The following is a 19,780-nucleotide window of genomic DNA, read 5'->3' on the forward strand; positions in this document are numbered from 1 at the left end:
CCTTCTCCGTCCTCCCCTCACTCGTGAACAAGACCCCGAGATACTTAAACTGAACTCCTTCACCTGGGGTAATGCCTCATTCCCTACCCGGAATGCACAATCCACCGGTTTCCTGCTGAGAACCATGGCCTCCTCAGCGTGTGTGTGTGTAATGGATATTACTACATTGTTAGGCTATGCGAGTAAAATAAACGATGGCTTTTGGCAAAACATTTTTTTTATTTGGCATGTTCAGTCATTGCAGATATACAAAATAATCTTTCATTTTCATGAGGCTATTATTTATCTTTTCTACAAAGATGAAATAAATACCAGATGCTGAAGTGCATGTATAGGAAAATATTACATGTACTGCATGCATTTCATCAGTAGAATGAAAACAAAATTATTCCCGGAATTATTTGGAACCTGGTCTGGAAACTACAAAAACAGTGATGGTAGTTGTACACTAACATTTGTGTTATTTCTTTTTCAATATAATCACTCAATGATTCTTTGGAATGCTCTTTAAAACCATATCTAAATAATTTATCAACAACATTTCTGTGGTTTGCATAGGAGGGTGGGGGGAGGGGGTGACACCACACTTGTGTGACATTTCAGGCCTTATTAACTAATTTTAATTATTATTACATACAAGTCAAAGCCGTTTTAACTATGTCGCACTTGAACCTGAAACAAATCTGTAACACAAACCTAGTATAGGCAAAACAAATATATATATTCTACCACAACAGTGGTAAATATGTTAATGTACCAGTATCCATGGGGTGTGTATATATTCTAAGTATACAGCAGGATTTATAGTTTTGTTTGTTTAGGGGGTGGCTAAGCCAGATTCGTAATTCATCGCATGACAGTCAGTCAGTGTCACAGGCCGAAAAAAGCAGACGTACAAGCTCAGTGCGTAGCGCCCGCCACACACTGCGAGCTTGTAGGTCTGCTATTTTCAGCACGAAATGCTGCCGTGCGACGAAGCATAAATCAGGCATAACAAACAAGGAGTCCCATTTGTTTCTGCAGTGCAACACACACCCCACTCTCACTCACCTACAGTACTTAATAACTGTATCGTTGTAGTAGATACAGTACTTCGTATCGTTGCTGTCGGGCAGAAACCTCACATCTCCATAATTCTAACATTTGTGTTTTTGTTTTCGTAAATTAATTATGCCCTCCTTGACTACCTACAGCGTCACACAAAGTATCAAAGGTATAGCAGCTTGAAACAGTTTTGAGCTTGTCGATCTGCTATACCTTTTCCGGTTTTGGGGGCAAATTACATATAATCTTTGGGGTCCTTGACATGAAATATTGAGCACCACTGATACAGAAACATGGGTATTTCAGAAAACTGTCAGAATTTAGAAGATATGTTTTTTAATTTCGACATCAGGCCTAAATCCTTGAAAGGTTTTGGACAGTTTTGGTTTCCCCACCCGAACGACAGAGACAACAGTCTATGGCTGAGCTGGTTTGTAGTATACGTACTATACGGATGTTCAACACACTGACCCAGTGACCTACATCCTAGAGCTTTCTATAACAAAGGACAATGGCCCAAACATAAAGTTCTGTACTGGGGGGAAGGAAGGGGGAGAAACTGAGCAAAACGTGGTCAGGACTGAGTCACATACATGCATACTATTTAATTAGTATTCACTGCTCTCCAGACTGGCATATATACAGTACGGCTGATTGCCACAATCCAGATTTCACGTTCGGTCTTCCACTCTCATAAAACACATTCGTTTTTTAATAAGTTATATGAAAAGAGCACTGTGCACCAGGAGCATTATTTGGCTAGTACTGTAGCTGCCTCTTGGACATACTCTCGTCTGAACGTAACTGATTCAAATATCCTCTCCTCCTCACCTTGCCATGCATTCTAAGGGCCGATTCATTTCATACTTTATTACTATTTTAGAGCCCAATAACAGTCGGTTCGGCGCTTTAGAGCCTACAATGTGACGTCATTTGAGGTTCGGGGGGGGGGGGGGGGGGGGACACCGTCCTAAAGTCGGCTCTTCGGTGCTACTGGAAATTCCTGACGAGCCGAAATCATTTCGGCACTACAGCGCCGAAACAGCGGTAAAATAGGAGTATGAATCGGCCCCAAGACATGCAGAGGAGTGCTTAGAAGCATTAACTTTAACTTTTTCATTGTTTAAAAAAAAAAGTTGAACAACCCACAAAGCAAATTTTGGAGATAAACTGAAATGGAAAAACAAAGTTAAAATAAAATAACTATAGCCTACTCTATTGTAACGTGAAGAATAGTAGCCTAAACCAGAAGCCGCGGCCTGGAACTGAAGAAGCACCAGGCTAATTAATCTAGAATCAAATGTATAATTGGATCCAATTGAAAATGCAGTTAGTGACAAATGTATACATCTATCACCAAGTATATTTCCGTGAGTAGCCTATAGTCTTCTCTTCAACTACACACATTTAAATACAAAGCAGTTTTGACCTTTTGTATGCTCCAAAATTCTGAAATATCTTTGCATGATTTTATGCAAAGAGAAATTAATTCCTTGGTAATCTCTAGTCTCAAAACAGACTACCGGTAATCTGTCACCAACTCCCGTTACAACGTGGAATGAAAACAAAGATGCACCACCGGAAGAGGAGGGCTGACATAATTCAAAGGATTAGGGACATTTGTTTATAGTTGTGCACTTAATGACAAGTCCAATCATGTTTATCTTTTTATTAATATTGTTATTTTTATCTTGAAATATGGTTTGAACCACTTTAACCTCAGTGATCCTATTTTGGGCATGTCACAAAAAAACATTTGTCATTTTTGCAAGCAAGAAAAAAAAAGAAACATGTAAAAAGAAATAAACACTAGAACAGTGGTTCCGAAACGTTTTCATGTCAAGGACCCCCAAAATGGTACTCATTATCTTGCGGACCCCCCAATTTGAAAATACATGTCAAGGACCCCCATAAGAGAAGATCTTTACGGCTCGGTTTGACGTGAATTAAGGTCCTCTATTTAATGGCATTTATATCTCTGGTACCCCCAATACATGTCGTAAAATGAATGTTGATGTAACTCTGAGAGTGTACAAATGTTTTTGTACACTCTCTATGAGTTACAGTCCCATAAGGGTCCATTTGGTTCCTAATTATCATTCAGCTGCGGACCCCCTGGAACTCTCTCAAAATGGTGCATGAGCCGGGAGCCCGCCGCGCCCCAGAACCCGGAGTCGCGTCCACCACCGCTGGGCGCTGGCCCCTCTCCCCTCCGAGCTTGGCAAACAGGTGCTTGCCCACCAGGTACCCCACGATGGCGAAGAAGAAGAACATGCCGCAGAAGGCCATGAACGCCCGCTTCGCCCACCAGAGCGTCGTCAGGACGACGGAGAGCACGCCCGCCGCCCGCACCCTGGTCCACTCCAGGACCCGCCAGGCGTCCGCCTTCATGCCGGGCACGTCCGTGACCCTGGCCAGCAGCCACAGCACGCCCACGCCGCAGTTGTGCGTCAGCGTGACGATGAGATCGATGACCATGTGGCCGCAGGACATGCACCAGGTGCTCAGCGAGTCCGACAGCATGTCGCGCAGGGTGCCCGCGAACTGGCCGCCCGCGAACTGGCCGCCCGTGCGCCGGCGACCAGACCGCCCCTGCTGGTGGTGCTGGTTGTTGCGTCTCCGGGTCTGCTTGTGCCGGCTGCCGCCGCTCGGGGCGGTGCCGGACAGGCCGCCCTTCTGGACGGAGGAGGAGGGAGGAGGAGGGGCAGCTCCGGACAGGCCGCCCTTCTGGACGGAGGAGGGAGGAGGAGGAGGGGCAGCTCCGGACAGGCCGCCCTTCTGGACGGAGGAGGGAGGAGGAGGAGCGAAGGCGAAGGCGGTGTAGGCGGCGGTGTAGGACAGGTGGCTTTCACCTCCGTCTTCCTCCTCCTCCTCTTCTTCGTCGTCCATCGTCGTCTCCGGCGTCTTCCTACAGCCCGGCTCGGACGAGGCTCGCTCGTCCGAGAAGAAACCGAAGGAAACCCCTTCTTCTTCCGCGTGCGTCGTCCTCGCCCCCTTTGCCCTCATCGCTGGGACCTCCCCCCCAGCAGCTCTCCGTTTCTCCGTCTCCTGAGGCTAGTGGCGTGGCTGGGTCACATTAGGAGGTGAATCTTTCTTCTTTTGATCTGAAAAACATTTAAACAAGCAAACTGATCACAAGTTACCCCCTCTGAAAAAGCCATTTGAGTTTTATAAGGAATGACACCGCTTCTAAATAATAAAAAAAGATGATGTGGGAGGCTAGTGGGAGTTAACTTTCACTTCAAGTAAAACTGAAACTTAAGGGAAGAAAACTGTGAGCCACTTGGATTCATTTTCAACTTATTTCAAGGAGGAAAAAACTGAATAATTCAGTACTGAAAAATGAATACTTTATGATCATGTAATGTCTAAAAAGCTCCAACAAGCTTGCCAGATCTGCTATGTACTATGCAGATTTGCATAGTAGTACAGATCTAACTGTACTATGCAAATGTATCTCAGTTAATCTGCCTGTCATTACCTTCAGCTATGGACATTCAGAATAGTAGTAGCTTCTTTCTAGACATAGTTACACGTGGCTTAATTTTCTCATGTAGGTCATGTAATAAATAATAACCTTTAGATAGATACTATAGTTTGCTTTATTTAATACTAGGCAAGATATTAGACACACACGTGTCTTCTGTATCTTGCCTATAGTACAGCCTGTCACACAATAGCTCAGCCACAGGCCACGATAAGACACGTTTTGACAACAACACTTCCTTGTATCGATTATCAAACAGCCGCAATCTGTGAGCTCACGCGCACGCTGCGACGCGTTCATTGTGGACTTGTAGTTCGGCTATATTCGCCGAATTGTTCAATTTTTCGCCAAAATGTTCACCTAAATCGTGTCATCATCATGCCCCAGGGCGGGACATATATAGTTCAGATATAGCCCAAACATTTAGATTCTCGTAGAGGGTTTCTTCGATTCTGACGAATCTCTCTACGAGAGTCTAAACGTAATACCCCCCATAACGTCGCGGAGAGAATGTTTGTGCCTCAAAATCACTCTTACCTTGTACAAATACAAAATCTAATCTGCTTTAAATTTTGCCCCACTTGTTTGTGATCTGTGCGTCCTCATATTAAACACTGAACATGCTTATTTTTCAATAAAAAAGGTATTTTAATCCACTCTGTTTCGGAATCCTCCATTGTAAATGCGCAACAGAACATTGCCCGCGCCCCTAGCGGCCAGGGTTCTCTTGCGCATCTACAATGGAGAGAAAACCAAGATGGCCGGCAGATTGATTGATTGATTGAAATATTTATTAACAGTTTGTAGAATTTACAGTACATTTTAAGCACAAACTCAATACAAAGACTGTTAACTGTGAGTGGACGACCCAATTAAGCATTACACTTGTTTACAACAGGGTCCACATTGTTCAATTCATCAAAACATTTAGAGACATACAAATAGACACTTCTATGTAGCTAAAGAACAGAACAGGAATTCATCATATAGGAAGCAAAAAGGGAAAAGATACATATACAGTGAGGGGAAATGGGGTGGGGGGGGGATTCAGATTTTACAGAGGCCAGTTTCGAATTGCAGCCATCCGTAGGTGCCCTTTGAGAGCGGTTTTGAAGGAGTCAAGGGATTCACATGTCTTAATGACTGTTGGTAGGGCGTTCCACATTTTGGTGGCATAGGAGCGAAAAGAATTTAGTCCCTTGTTTGTGCCGAATCTGGGTTGTACATGGTTTGTTGCACTCCCTCTGGTGTTGTGGGTGTGGACTTCGTTTACATTAAGGAAGTATTTAGACAGGTACATGGGTATCTTGGTGGTGTATCGAATCTTGTGGACCAGACCCATTGCAAGATGCTGTACTCTGTCGTCGACCCTAAGCCATCCCAGCCAGTCAAAGTGGGCAGGGGTGAGGTGGGTTCGGGGGGTGAGGCCAAGTAGGAGCCTGACCAGTTTGTTTTGGGAGGTCTGGAGCCTTGTTTTAAGGGCCTTTGAGGTGCTGTGGTACCAAGAGGTGGATGCATAGTCAAAGAAACCTTGTACGAGGGCTCCTGTTAAGGTCTTCAAGGTGTTTTTGCTGACCAGTGAGGAGATCCTGTAAAGGAATCTTGTTCTTTGATTGACTTTTTTGATTACGTTGGTGGCCATCTTATCACCGGAAAGATTGGCCTCCAGGATGGAACCTAGGTAGGTAATTTGATCTTTTCGTGTGATAATATTGTCACCCACTCTAACCAAGAAGCCATCTGCCTTGCTGAGATTACTATTTGATCCGAAGAGGATGGATTCAGTTTTTCCCAGGTGTAAGGATAGTTTGTTATCAGCGAGCCAGGTGCAGATTCTACCGAGTTCAGAGCTGAGGGTCTTTTCAACCTGCAGTTTGTTCCTGTCCGAGACCAGCAGTGCTGAGTCATCTGCGAACAGGAACAAGCTGCAGTCACAAGCTGAAGTCATGTCGTTAACATATATTAGGAACAGTAAAGGCCCTAGTATGCTTCCTTGTGGGACGCCACAGCTCACTGGGAGGGGAGGGGACAGTGTTCCGTTCACCTCCACCATCTGTTCTCTCCCCTCCAGGTAGGATTGCATCCAGCTCACTGATGTGCTATCAAAACCAATAGCTTTAAGCTTGTTAACCAGTATGGAGTGGTTCACGGTGTCAAAAGCCTTTTGGAGGTCCAGCATGACCATGCCGCAGTATTTTCCAGCGTCCACCTCGTGTTTGATGTGGTCGCTCAAATAGAGGAGGCATGTGTCAGTGGAGTGGGATGTTCTGAAACCAGATTGGAACTCGTACAGCAATTTATTAGTGGCAAGATACTTTTCAACCTGTTCATAGACTATTTTTTCCATCACTTTCGAGATGGAGCTTAGAATAGAAATAGGGCGGTAGTTGCCGGGTTCTAATTTACTCCCTTTTTTGTACAAGGGGGTTACTTTGGCCAGTTTAAAATCTTGGGGGACCTGTCCCTGTTTGATGGAGAGGTTAACTATGTGGGTGATGACTGGAGCTATGGAAAAGGCTGAGTCTCTGAGAAATTTGGAGGGGATATTGTCATGGCCAGTGGCCTTGTGGGGTTGGAGGGCACTCAGTTTTTTAAGTACCTCCTCGGTTGTTACCATTGCCATTTTGAAATCATCTTTACAAACACCAAGGTTTTTGTAGAAGGCTTTGATGTGCTCTACACCAAAACGCCCAGAGTGGGAGGGCAGTTTGCTAACCAGCTTTGTTGCAATGTTTGTAAAGAAGATGTTCAGGTGGTTGGCTACATCAAGCTTGTCAGTGATGAGGGTGTTATTCGATTTGATGTTTATGTTAGTAAACCTGGTTTTTAGTTTCTGACCACAGCCTAGTTGGTTGTTTAGTAACTTCCAGAGTTCCCGAGGATTGTTTTTGATTTCCTCGGCTTTATCATTGATAAAGTTACATTTGGCAGATTTGGTCATGGCAATTACACCGTTTCTTAGCTTGTTACGGGACAGTGCATTAAAATACCTTTTTTATTGAATAATAAGCATGTTCGGTGTTTAATGAGGACGCACAGATCACAAACAAGTGGGGCAAAATTTAAAGCAGATTAGATTTTGCATTTGTACAAGGTAAGAGTGATTTTGAGGCACAAACGTTTTCTCCGCGACGTTATGGGGGGGGGGGGGGTATTAGGTTTAGACTAGTCAGAATCGAAAAAAAAAACTCTACGAGAATCTAAATGTTTGGGCTAGTTCAGATACACATAAGATATAACAGACATGCAAGTTATCCGACCAAAATGTACTATATAAAGTAATTTCAATAAAACAGTTAATAGATCGGCAGAAATACATTCACTTCAGGAAGGCTATTAACAGGAGGCAACACAAATGCAAAGAAAAATATATTATTGCAAATAATACAAAGCAGCAATGATCAAGTTATCAACTGTACCTTGTTGTGGCCTCAGCCAGGTGCTTAAACAAAATAAACGTTCGGTAACTTTGGTTGTGTTGTAAACACCGAAGTGTTCCTTTGTGTCATTGTTTACACTAGTCTATTCTAGTATTCTGAACCAGTAGAACCACTTCCTTCCGGTCTCTCCGTTTCTCAAGCCAGAGTCCAGCGTAACGAAGGCTAGATTGTCCCAAAAGGCGACAGCGCCCTCCTCTGGCCAGTATGAGTAACTGTAGGGCCACTTATGGAAAACAACACTTCATAGCTCTTAAACGGTTATTTTATTTTATTTACAATGCTAGCTGTGATTTCTTCCTTCATATTTAAAAAGGTGTTAGCATGGGAAGCTAAAAAGCTGTGGAGGATAATGTCCCAATAAACGATTCGGGGACGACGGCGTGGGAAACGTTTAAAACGTGCTGTTCGTAGAGAGTGTCCCGTTATTGCGCCTTACCTCCCGGAATAAGGGTGTGTTGTGTCACTTGTGTGGTGGTTGTTGTAGCTGCAGACAGTGTGTCGGCTAGCTGTTGTAGTGAAGCACTGCTACTATTTACCAGGGGGGCAGTCAGACAGATATTTTGTGAAGCCTGAAACTCCTGAAAGTTCATATAATGGCCTGTTGTGGCGCTATCACTGGACCCAGAAAAACCCAGAGCCCCATAGAAGTCCATGTATTTGGGCCCAACTTCACCTAGACTGTATTACCTTAATAAACATGGTCATGAATACTTTCTGCTTCCAGTCACTAGTTTAAAGTCTCATTTCTCATGTCATAATATTCTTTTTGGAAAATTATGGTCCCATTTATAAAATAAATGACCATAAAGTCGCGTATGTTCTGAGGGGCGTGGCTACCGTTACAGTCTATGATCGGGAGTCCCCACCCACTCGAGTCAAAATAAAAACCAACGGAGAAGAAGGGGGGAAGTCCCGCCTCGTTGTCTGGGCAGCCAATGGCCAGCTGGGCCCAAACGGAGCCAGCCAATGGCCAGCTGGGCCCAAACGGATCTAGAAAGATGGTGACTTACAGTGCAGGAATAAGAGGCTTCATTTTACGTCCATGTTAGACCCGGGGAACGCTTTGTCCATATTTTTTACAGTCTATGCTATTTACACACCACACCATAGACTCTATGGCATAGAGTATTAAAAGGATAGAGACTAAACTGGCGCGAAGCTCCGCCCCCTCCTCTATTCATGTCAGTGGAAGTTGCTCAGTGGCGTTTTGAAGCACCCGGAAGGCTGCCGGAAGTACCGTCTATTTCCGCATTTTTTCGCTGATTCAGCATTTGGACACCAAATGTTGGTGTCCAAATGCGGAAGTGCAGGGCTTTAACATTGAGCGCTCGGTTGCACGGGGTTTCCTCGTCAAGAATCCACGGGTCCGCCTGCAGTCCTTCCTCTTACCACTAGGGCCCAGCGCTTCAACATTGGAGTGCCTAGCTGGCCCCTTGATTTGGACACCACATTTTGGTGTCCAAATGCGGAAGTGCAGCTGGGCTTTAACATTGAGCGCTCGGTTGCATGGGGTTTCCTCGTCAAGAATCCACGGGTCCGCCTGCAGTCCTTTCTCTTACCACTAGGGCCCAGCGCTTCAACATTGGAGTGCCTAGCTGGCCCCTTGGCACCACACACACCACGTAGAATGTGGTGACGTAGGCAACGGTGTCGCGGTGGCCGAAAACGGCCGATCTACAAGCTCACAGCTGTGAGCTTGTAGATCGGCTGTTTTCGACACCGTCGTACGGTGCGGCGTAAAGTTATAGGTGGCCGTGGAGAATGCCAGAAATTATTCAGGACCCGAAGGCTCAATAATAATTCACAATTCATAACTTAATAAATATTTACAAAAAATAGAAATATATATTGGGTTGATACAAGGAAATCATGCCGAGACCCCCCCTTTTTGCCGCAGTATGAGGACATAATTATAAAGGGTCTTTTATGTGAAACGACCTATAGTTTACAAAATAATTTCTGTTGTCACACATGCAGCTGGAGAAGTGGGCACTTGTGGGGAGAAGTGGGGCTCATATTGCAAGCCATTTCTCTCTTCATCACCCACCACAGTGTCTTAACTATTTGCATATCAATTGTTCCACAGGCAGGAATCCTTTGACTTCTCAAGATAATTCTTGGGAGTGATCTTTTGATATTATCTTTAGGGTCTCCAAACTAGACCACCTGGGGCTTAGGCCTTCCTGTTTGACTGATAAGTGACAGAGGAGCCATTCTTTAGGGTAGGAGGCTAGTTTGTCTCCATGCATTTTTATGAGTAGCCTACTACAGGGACTGTCACAGTTGGGGGTCTTTGATTAGCTGTTTGCCTGTTTCCCCTGACACACACACACACACCCACACACAGGGACAAAAGGGGACAACCCACTGCATGAGAGAGATGTAGTGTATAAAGGGATGCGTTGGAACTTGGAAATGACTGGAGGGGTTGGAAAATGGAGGAGACCATGGTGGTCAGGCTCGACCTGGCCTGAATGTGCTGCTATACAATGGAAAGATGACTTGTAACCTGATGTAACTATGGGAGATGCCTTGATTGAATAAAGAAGGACTTTGCCTGGGAATCGGAGCTCGTTTCTTGCTGCTACATTAGGAAAATAAGGTGACAATCTACAGACACCTGGAAGAAATTACACAACACCTGTTTTACATTTTCCAGCCCCGTTATACATTTAAAACTTAAAGTATAATTTCTATGTTTTTAAATAAACATTTCTAGCTACTCAATCCATGTTTTAAAAATGTAAACCCATTTCTAACCATGATTCAGATTTTTATTAATTTTATATATTTTATACCACGATTTTGTAACCCATTTTTTCACCCGTGTCAATCATCTAATGTGATCCTGGGCTCTACACACCCTCCACCAACCTAATGATTCACATTTTAAACTTTTTTTTTTATTGTGAACAATGTGCATTCATAGAGCGTACGTTCATAGTGTTGTACAGTATTCAGTATATTTACATTGACAGCAACATATTTGTGTGTGTCCATCCATCCATCTTCAACCGCTTATCCGTAGTCGGGTTACGGGGGCAACAGCTCCACCAGAGTGCTCCAGACTTCCCTCTCCAGAGCAACATTAGTGACTTCCTCCTGGGGGATCCTGAGACGTTCCGGGGTCTCCTCCTCCCAGTGGGACGTGCCTCGAGGACCTAGCTCTCCCTAGGGAGACGCCCGAACAAAGATTGCTCGGTAGACAGAGAGCTTTGCCGCAATACCACCCCTGCCGCTCCGATTCTCCGGCTGATCTCCTCCGTCCTCCCCTCACTCGTGAACAAGACCCCGATACCTGAACTCCTTCACCTGGGGTAATGCCTCATTCCCTACCCGGACTGCACAATCCACCGGTTTCCTCACTTTCCTGCTGAGAACCATGGCCTCCTCAGCGTGTGTGTGTCTGTGTGTGTGTAATGGATATTACATTGTTAGGCTATGAGAGTAAAATAAACGATGGCTTTTGGCAAAACATTCTTTTTATTTGGCATGTTCAGTCATTGCAGATATACAAAATAATCTTTCATTTTCATGAGGCTATTATTTATTCTTTTCTACAAAAATGAAATAAATACTAGATGCTGAAGTGCATGTATAGGAAAATATTACATGTACTGCATGCATTTCATCAGTAGAATGAAAACAAAATTATTCCCGGAATTATTTGGAACCTGGTCTGGAAACTCCAAAAACAGTGATGGTAGTTTTACACTAATAAACATTTGTGTCATTTCTTTTTCAATATAATCACTCAATGATTCTTTGGAATGCTCTTTAAAACCATATCTAAATAATTTATCAACATTTCTGTGGTTTGCATGGGAGGGTGGGGGGAGGGGGTGACACCACACTTAATTGTGTGACATATCAGGGCTTAACTAATTTGAATTATTACATAAAGTCAAAGCCGTTTTAACTCTGTTGCACTTGAACCTGAAACAAATCTGTAACACAAACCTAGTATAGGCAAAAGAAATTGGCAGAGTAAGAATCGTGGAGTTTAATTTATCCAATGTTCACATAACATCACATAAAATAGCAAAATAAATATATTATATTCTACCACAATAGTGGTAAATATGTTAATGTACCAGTATCCATGGGGTGTATATATTCTAAGTATACAGCAGGATTTATACCACCAGCATTTCTTTCCGTTTTGGGGGTGGCTAAGCCAGATTCGTAATTCATCGCATGACAGTCAGTGTCACAGGCCGAGAATAGCAGACGTACAAGCTCACGGTGTAGCGCCCGCCACGCACTGTGAGCTTGTAGGTCTGCTATTTTCAGCACGAAATGCCGCCATGCGACGAAGCAAGCTTGTATGAGCTTGTAGGTCTATTTTTGAAAAATCGTGAAAATGCTTCTGAGGGGTTCCTGGAACAACATATTACATATAATTTTTGGGGTCCTTGACATGAAATATTGAGCACCACCGATACAGAAACATAGGTATATTTCAGAAAAATATTTATTTTTATTTTTATTTCAGGCCTAAATCCTTGAAAAAGTTTTGGACAGTTTTGGTTTCCCCACCCGACCGACAGAGACGACAGTCTGTGGCTGAGCTGGTTTGTAGTATACGTACTATACGGATGTTCAACACACTGACCCAGTGACCTACATCCTAGAGCTTTCTATAACAAAGGACAATGGCCCAAACATAAAGTTCTGTACTGGGGGGGGGGGGGGGGGGGAGGAAGGGGGAGAAACTGAGCAAAATGTGGTCAGGACTGAGTCACATACATGGATACTATTTAATTAGTATTCACTGCTCTCCAGACTGGCAGTACGGCTGATTGCCACAATCCAGAGTTCACGTTCGTCCAGCGGTCTTCCACTCTCATAAAACACATTTGTTTTTCTTATAAGTTATATGAAAATAGCACTGTGCACTAGGAGCATTATTTGACTAGTACTGTAGCTGCCTCTTGGACATACTCTCGTCTGAACCCAACTGATTCAAATATCCTCTCCTCCTCATCACCTAGCCATGCATTCTAAGGGCCGATTCATACTCCTATTTTAGAGCCGAATAAAAGTCGGTTCGGCTCTGTAGAGCCTACAATGTGACGTCATTTGAGGTTCGGGGGGGGGGGGGGGGGGTACCGTCCTAAAGTCGTCTCTTCGGTGCTACTGGAAATTTCTGACGAGCCAAAATCATTTCGGCACTACAGCGCCGAAACAGCGGTAAAATAGGAGTATGAATCGGCCCTAAGACATGCAGAGGAGTGCTTAGAAGCATTAACTTTTACTTTTTCATTGTTTAAAAAGAAAAAAACCCACAAAGCAAATTTTGGAGATGAACTGAAATGGAAAAACAAAGTTAAAATAAAAATAACTATAGCCTATTGTAACGTGGAGAATTTTGTATTCTCCCAAATTCAGAAATATCTTTGCATGATTTTATGCAAAGAGAAATTAATTCCTTGGTAATCTCTAGTCTCAAAACAGACTAATCTGTCACCAACTCCCGTTACAACGTGGAATGAAAACAAAGATGCACCACCGGAAGAGGTGGGCTGACATAATTCAAAGATGGGTTCCATCGATTGCCGATTGATTGACTGGTAATGCAACGATGCATATACAAATTACAAAATATAATAAAAGTATGTCAAACCACATACTGTACAAGCACCTTCTGGGGATGTGATCGTTGCACAATATATTATACTCATATAATACATAAAATATCTCGTTATTAAGGTTCATTTGGATTTTCTATATATCACTAATTATGGTTAGAATGGAAGGTTATCTGACCGTCTTGGTTTGGTTCAGATCTAATTGGTCGATAGCAAAAGGCATACCATGTGTTATAAAGGCGTATAACACATCTTGGCTGGCTTTAGCAGCATTACGGACTTGTTTATAGTTATAGTTATTGATTTATTACGTCAGATACGTCACTGGCCATAAGGGGGTTTTAATGACAAGGACAATTAAACCATAATGTGTGCCATACATTTCCCCTTTTTGATTGATTTTCCAATCGTGTCCAATCGTGTTTATTTTGTATTAATATTATTATTTTTATCTTCAAATTATGGTTTGAACCACTTTAACCCAGTGTTCCTATTTTGGGCATGTCACAAAACATTTGTCATTTTTTTCCCTCCGAAACATTCTTTTGCCCAATATTTTCCAAAATCTTTGAAAAACAACAAAATAGCCAATGTACAAGCTCACAGCACATCATAATGAAACGTGTTGTGAGCTTGTAGATCTACCATTTTCGGACGTAGTAATAGGTTAAAGTTAGGTATTAAGTCTGCATGGATTTTCATCACGCCAGGCAAGCAAGAAAAAAAATAAACAAAGAAATAAACACTAGAACAGTCGTTCCCAAACTTTTTCATGTCAAGGACCCCCAAAATTATCTTGCGGACCCCCCAATTTGAAAATACATGCCAAGGACCCCCATATGAGACGATCTTTACGGCTCTAGGGACCCCCAGTTTGACCTGAATTAGGCTACGGACCCCTATATTTAATGGCATTTCTATCTCTGGGACCCCCAATACATGTCGTAAAATGAATGTTGATGTAACTCTGAGTGTACACTCTGTGTTACAGACCCATTAGGGTCCATTTGGTTCCTAATTATCATTTAGCTTGGGGAGCCCCTGGAACTCTCTCAAGTACCCCTGGGGGTCCCCACCGGACCCCACTTTGGGAACCACTGCACTAGAAGTAAGATCTGTTAATTAAGGGCACTTGGAACAACCAGAGGCACACAAATAAAAAAGGGCTCAAGAGAAGGTGCACAGTACACAGTCAAATCCAAACTGTGGCTGCAGGGTAAAGATGGACTGGACTGTACTGGCCTAGTGTCCACGATGGTCCCACCCTAAAACCAAGGTGTCCACGATGGTCCCTAAACTCTAAACCAAGGTGTCCACGATGGTCCCACCCTAAAACCAAGGTTCTCTACAACAGGCTGGCCTTGCATGAGTCCTTTCTGCAGGCGTGTGTGTGTATCATGCCAGCCATAGCAAAGTTCATGCCTTTAAAAAAAACGTGCCGCTATCTCTCAACCATTGCGTCAGTGTCCATGTCGTTCAACAAGTAAATGTCAGTGTGCCCTGACAGTCCCAGGCGCATCTGAAAGAAAATCAAAAGGGGAGACAAGGGAGACGCTATCAGTAACGTGATTAATTAAAGACCTTGAAATCAATTAGCCCTTCACTAAGTCCCTCCCCAACCCATCCTTAGTCCAATAGGCACGTTAGCATGAGCGAAGAAAGCTTGACCTGCATAGCAACCGTTGCTAAACTAATTTGGATTGGCATTGATTGGACAATGGCTTTTTTGGGGTGGGGTTTAGTGAAGGGCTAATTCACCCTTTGTCAAGTCCCGCCCCTGGTTGTAGCCCCTATTCACACCCATTGGTTGCAGTTTCTTGGTTGGACAAAAATCCTCTCTCTCTCCATCCACTACCATTGAAATATCAGTTGCTTCGTATTGATATTCTGTGCATTCAATTCTTATTTTAAACTTGGCGTCAGTAAAAAGGAAAACCACAGGTGCAGCATATCATTTCTGATTTTAGTTTTATCCAAAAAAATATATGTTTTAGTAAATTGAACATAAACAAGGCAGAACCAGGGCGGAACAAGGCAGAAAGAGCCTGCTGGTTGGTCAGTCAGGGACCAATCAGAAGGCTGACAAAGGGTGAAGTTAGGATCTTTGAAGTAGTGTTATAGAAGCTGTAAACATTCTGTGTGTTTGAATTGAACAGGACTGTTTTGAATTGAACAGGACTGTTTGCAATCGCCCTCAAACCATCACATACAGTACAGTATATTAAGTTTGAAATTCACACCAACATTATAAATGTTTAAAAAGAAAGCAATACAGCCTCATCAAAGTTGGTGTTGTAACTTTATATATTGTCTTTATATATTGTCAATTACTTCCATGAGAGGTCAGGGGGAGAGGTGGTGGAGTTAGTTACTTTAGCAGACATTCTGAGGGTCCGATGGAGTTAAGAGGTTTTGTCCAAAGCACTTTGTACTACTTTCCATTGGTTCAATATTTTCGAAACACACAGACGTAAAGGGTGTTCAATAGCACTGATTTATGACAAAAATAAATCTAAAACCTCAAAAATGTAGTTGTTTCCTCCCGACATCAACGATAATGTGAAGCTGTAGATGTACTGTATTTTCACTCTTTAGAACTCTCGCGAGTCGCCAAAATAATGACATGCCAAGAATAGGGACATCTGGGTTAATGTGGTTAAAACCGACTGTGTGGAAAAACACTCATTCTAGAACTCCCCTTTAATTCTATGTTTTTGTCAAATCAAGCATCGTACAGCCATTTGGCCTTTTGGAAGACATTGTACAGCTGTAACCTACTACTAAGATACTAAGATCATAATATGTTATGATGACATTGCAATTATTGCAACCTGGAGCTAATCACGTGACTTGGTGCCAATTTATTGTTTGTACTGTAGGTAGGCAGGAAAAGGAATGTTTGCGCTTTTACAAAGATGTACAGATTCAAAGATCGTGGAAATATGATCTTCTTGTTGGATATTAAACCATTTTGAGCGGGAACCCCTTTTGGTGGTTACATACATTATGTTATGCTTTAGCTATTGAAAAATATCAGATCTACAAGCTCATAGCGCGCCACCGAGTGGCGCGCTATGAACTTGTAGGTCTGCTATTTTTTTTTAATCGTTAAAATGTGCCTCAAATCTTTCCGAAAATTGTCATGAGTTAGGAAAGAAATATCATCATTACCATCATTAGATAGCACAGAAGTTATGACAAAGAAAGCCATCATTGGTGATTGGAAAAGAAAAAAAAGAAAAAAAAAAGAAACAAGCATCAGCAAACTAGCATTGCAATGTTATAATAAATAATGTATGTTAATATATGCAAAACAAAATGTTGCTTCAACAGTGCGATGATTCATGATTTACAACTTGGGTGTAATTATTCAGATGAATACTTTACTTACTGCTGGGACATCCTTTTCAAGAGAAAATGACAGCTTGCAATGTAAGTAAACACAAACGGGAATTGTCAATTTTAAAAGTACTGAGCAGTTATATTTTATATATATATTTTATACCTGGTTGCACATCGTGTTTCACATTGAAAGTAGCAGATCGTCAAGCTCACAATGTGTGTCAGTGCGAGCGACACTGTGAGCTTGTAGATTGGCTGTTTTTGACGCCGACTTGCAATCAAGTCAATAAGGCGTTATAAATAATATATACCAGATATTCTACATGCATTTTGGGGGGACAAAATGCATCGTTTTGAAGTGACTCATTTGCATTTACACTATATTTAAATGATTCCTGAATGTGCTCAACATACAAACTAGAACCCAAGATGATTTTCTTTTTGGTTCTATAATTTTTATCCCACCATTTTGCAACCAATGTTTTTTCACCCAGTGTCAATTATCTAATGTAATCCTGGGCGCTACACTTCCTCTGCCAACCTGGGGAGAGCAGCGGACTGTCCTCATACTTCCTTCTATGCATGAGGAGTCCAAGCTGCTTCTTTTCACCTGACAGGAGGGTGGGGGGGGGGGGGGGGATTTCCCCGGCCAGACGTAGCGTGTGGAAGGAACACGTTATTCCGACCAGTTCCTTTCCCCTCCATCAGGCGCCCCGGCTGGCCAGGGGGAGGCAGATTAGAGACCAGGATTACTGCATGGTTTTTTTTTGTGAGGATGAAATAGTCAAAGATAAGTAATTCTGCACACATTAAGACGCAAGACACCACCAAATGTCCATTCTTCCATGTTTTTCCATTTATTTTTTGGATACATGGCGTGTTGCATTTTAGTAGCAAAGAAAAGGATAAACATTCATTCAGTGTGTATTTAACTTATATCTACAGTCGTAAACTACATTTAAATCTCTGCTCTCAAACAGTCCAAATGGGCAATTGTCAGTGTCAAGTCCTTATTGTTTCAGAAAAAAGGGAGGCACGACAGATCCAGGACAGGATGAAGCCTCACAACAGTCTAAAACAAAATACAGTCACATTTTGTCATCTCCTTTTATCTCAGTGAACACAGAAAATCAATGGTCGTTAACAGAAAATAATGCAATAACGGTGCGTTTAGACACCATCTAGTATTACATTGTATTACTAATTTAATCACTGAACCTGATTTTCAAAAGCCAGGTGTCATATATACTACTGTAACTGTACTGTAGCTGCCTAAATATTCACGTGAACAGCCACCAGCCATCTAATTAAAAATGAGTTCTAAAAATGATTATTTGTGTGGTGTTTCTCTATGGCAACACACCATCCCGAAGTGCATGCACATTGAGAAACGACGTCCTGATTCCAGACTCAAGATTCTGGATCCTTTGCAATATGGTTTAACTAAAGTACAGTACTGTTCTTAAGAGAGCGAGAAGGGAAATGGAAATGACCCTAAGTCACTCTAGAGTGAAAAGGCCAATATTTCCACCCACAGTAGCCTGTATATGCATTTCCTGGAACAGTAGGGCTTCTGTCAAAAAGCACAACTATAATTTCCAATTTCCAACAACACTTTACAGACACACAAAATCCCTTCATTCAGATTCCCCTCATAGTCATGGGGTCGATCTGTGTGGATTAGTATTTTCTCAAGTAAACTCACAAAAAGAAAAAAGGTAGTTTTTTTAATTAGGTTGGAGGCAGCGTGACGTCAATAGAGCTCAGTTCCAACTTAACATGTAAAACCTGACCTGAATCCCTGTAATAATTATACCATGTATTGATGTATAAAATATATTTAAAAACTCTTGATCAACAGAATATATACTAATATTATGAAACAAACGTTTTTTTCCTTCAGATTTGATTCAGGTGGATGTCAAAATTACAATAGTATTATAACAAAAGAAAAAAGCTCAATACTGTCAAAGACAAAAAAAAGTATATATATTGCATAACACACGACATGAAATCTTTTTTGCAGCATCCGTCGCGAAAAAGACAACCTATTTACAAGCAAACCTCTACCTCCTATTGGTCTGACTTACGATTAAAGGCCGATTTCTGCTCACAAATCCATCGCTTAATTTTGCCATTTCGATGTCGGTGCACTTTTTGGGGCTGGTCTGCCTGACCAGCACCACTCAGCACCACTGACCAGCACCACTGGTCTGCCTGACCAGCACCACTCATCATGGTACATGGCACCGATTTGGGAGCTCTAGGGATGTGCTTCAACTTGCAATTACTTTGAATATTTTAACTCTGCTATAACGGTATGAAAATTCTTACCTGACTCACTGCTTATTCATTCAATGGAATGACTAAAATTAGTATCTATATACACATCAGATAATTGTGCATCTGACACAGCTAGACAGTACATATTTTTAAAGTAATTTAAAGAAACAAACTGAACACAGACACTGGTGGCTTCTCACACAATACGGGCTGCAGTGTGTCAACTGGAAATAAGCTTACTGATATTATTAGTAGTCCCTTAAATACCAAGTACCCTTCCCTGTACACACTTGTATTAAGCATTGTATTAAGCACTTTGTCATAAAGCCCCCTTTGATCCTGCAAATACACAAATAAAATGTGAACAAAGAAAAAGGACAATAATAATAATACATTTTGTTATACAGCAATTAGCATTTCTGTTCCAAAACTAATTGATGATAATCTATCAACACAATCTCATCCATCAGTGCTGTGGTAGGTATTAGAGCTCAACAGTAAGCGCTTTACTCCAATAGATTTTTAATCCCTCACACCGTCTTCACTTACAGAATTATATTTAAGCAGCAATGTTTCCGTCGGTCAGACCTTCA

The 19,780-nt window shown here is 42.3% G+C and overlaps 2 protein-coding genes across 2 annotated transcripts in view; both read right to left on the bottom strand.

The window, feature by feature from the left end:
- Positions 1 to 233: 233 nt before the first annotated feature.
- Positions 234 to 8,076, bottom strand: LOC310863844 (uncharacterized protein). Its single transcript, XM_083772343.1, has 2 exons — positions 7,951 to 8,076; positions 234 to 4,148 (listed from the first exon to the last, which is right to left on the bottom strand). The coding sequence occupies exon 2, from the start codon at positions 4,048 to 4,050 to the stop codon at positions 3,145 to 3,147; it is 906 nt and encodes a 301-aa protein (XP_083628469.1). The 5' UTR covers positions 4,051 to 4,148; positions 7,951 to 8,076; the 3' UTR covers positions 234 to 3,144.
- Positions 8,077 to 14,879: 6,803 nt separating this feature from the next.
- Positions 14,880 to 19,780, bottom strand: part of LOC310863832 (natural resistance-associated macrophage protein 2-like) — a 62,107-nt gene continuing 57,206 nt past the window's right edge. The window contains exon 17 of the mRNA XM_083772330.1: positions 14,880 to 15,081. Coding sequence (XP_083628456.1) covers positions 15,004 to 15,081 — 78 coding nt within the window. The 3' untranslated portion in view covers positions 14,880 to 15,003. The remainder of the gene's footprint in view (positions 15,082 to 19,780) is intronic.

This window comes from Protomyctophum parallelum (genome assembly GCF_964188405.1).
Source record: "Protomyctophum parallelum genome assembly, chromosome: 8".
NCBI classification, from domain to species: domain Eukaryota; kingdom Metazoa; phylum Chordata; class Actinopteri; order Myctophiformes; family Myctophidae; genus Protomyctophum; species Protomyctophum parallelum.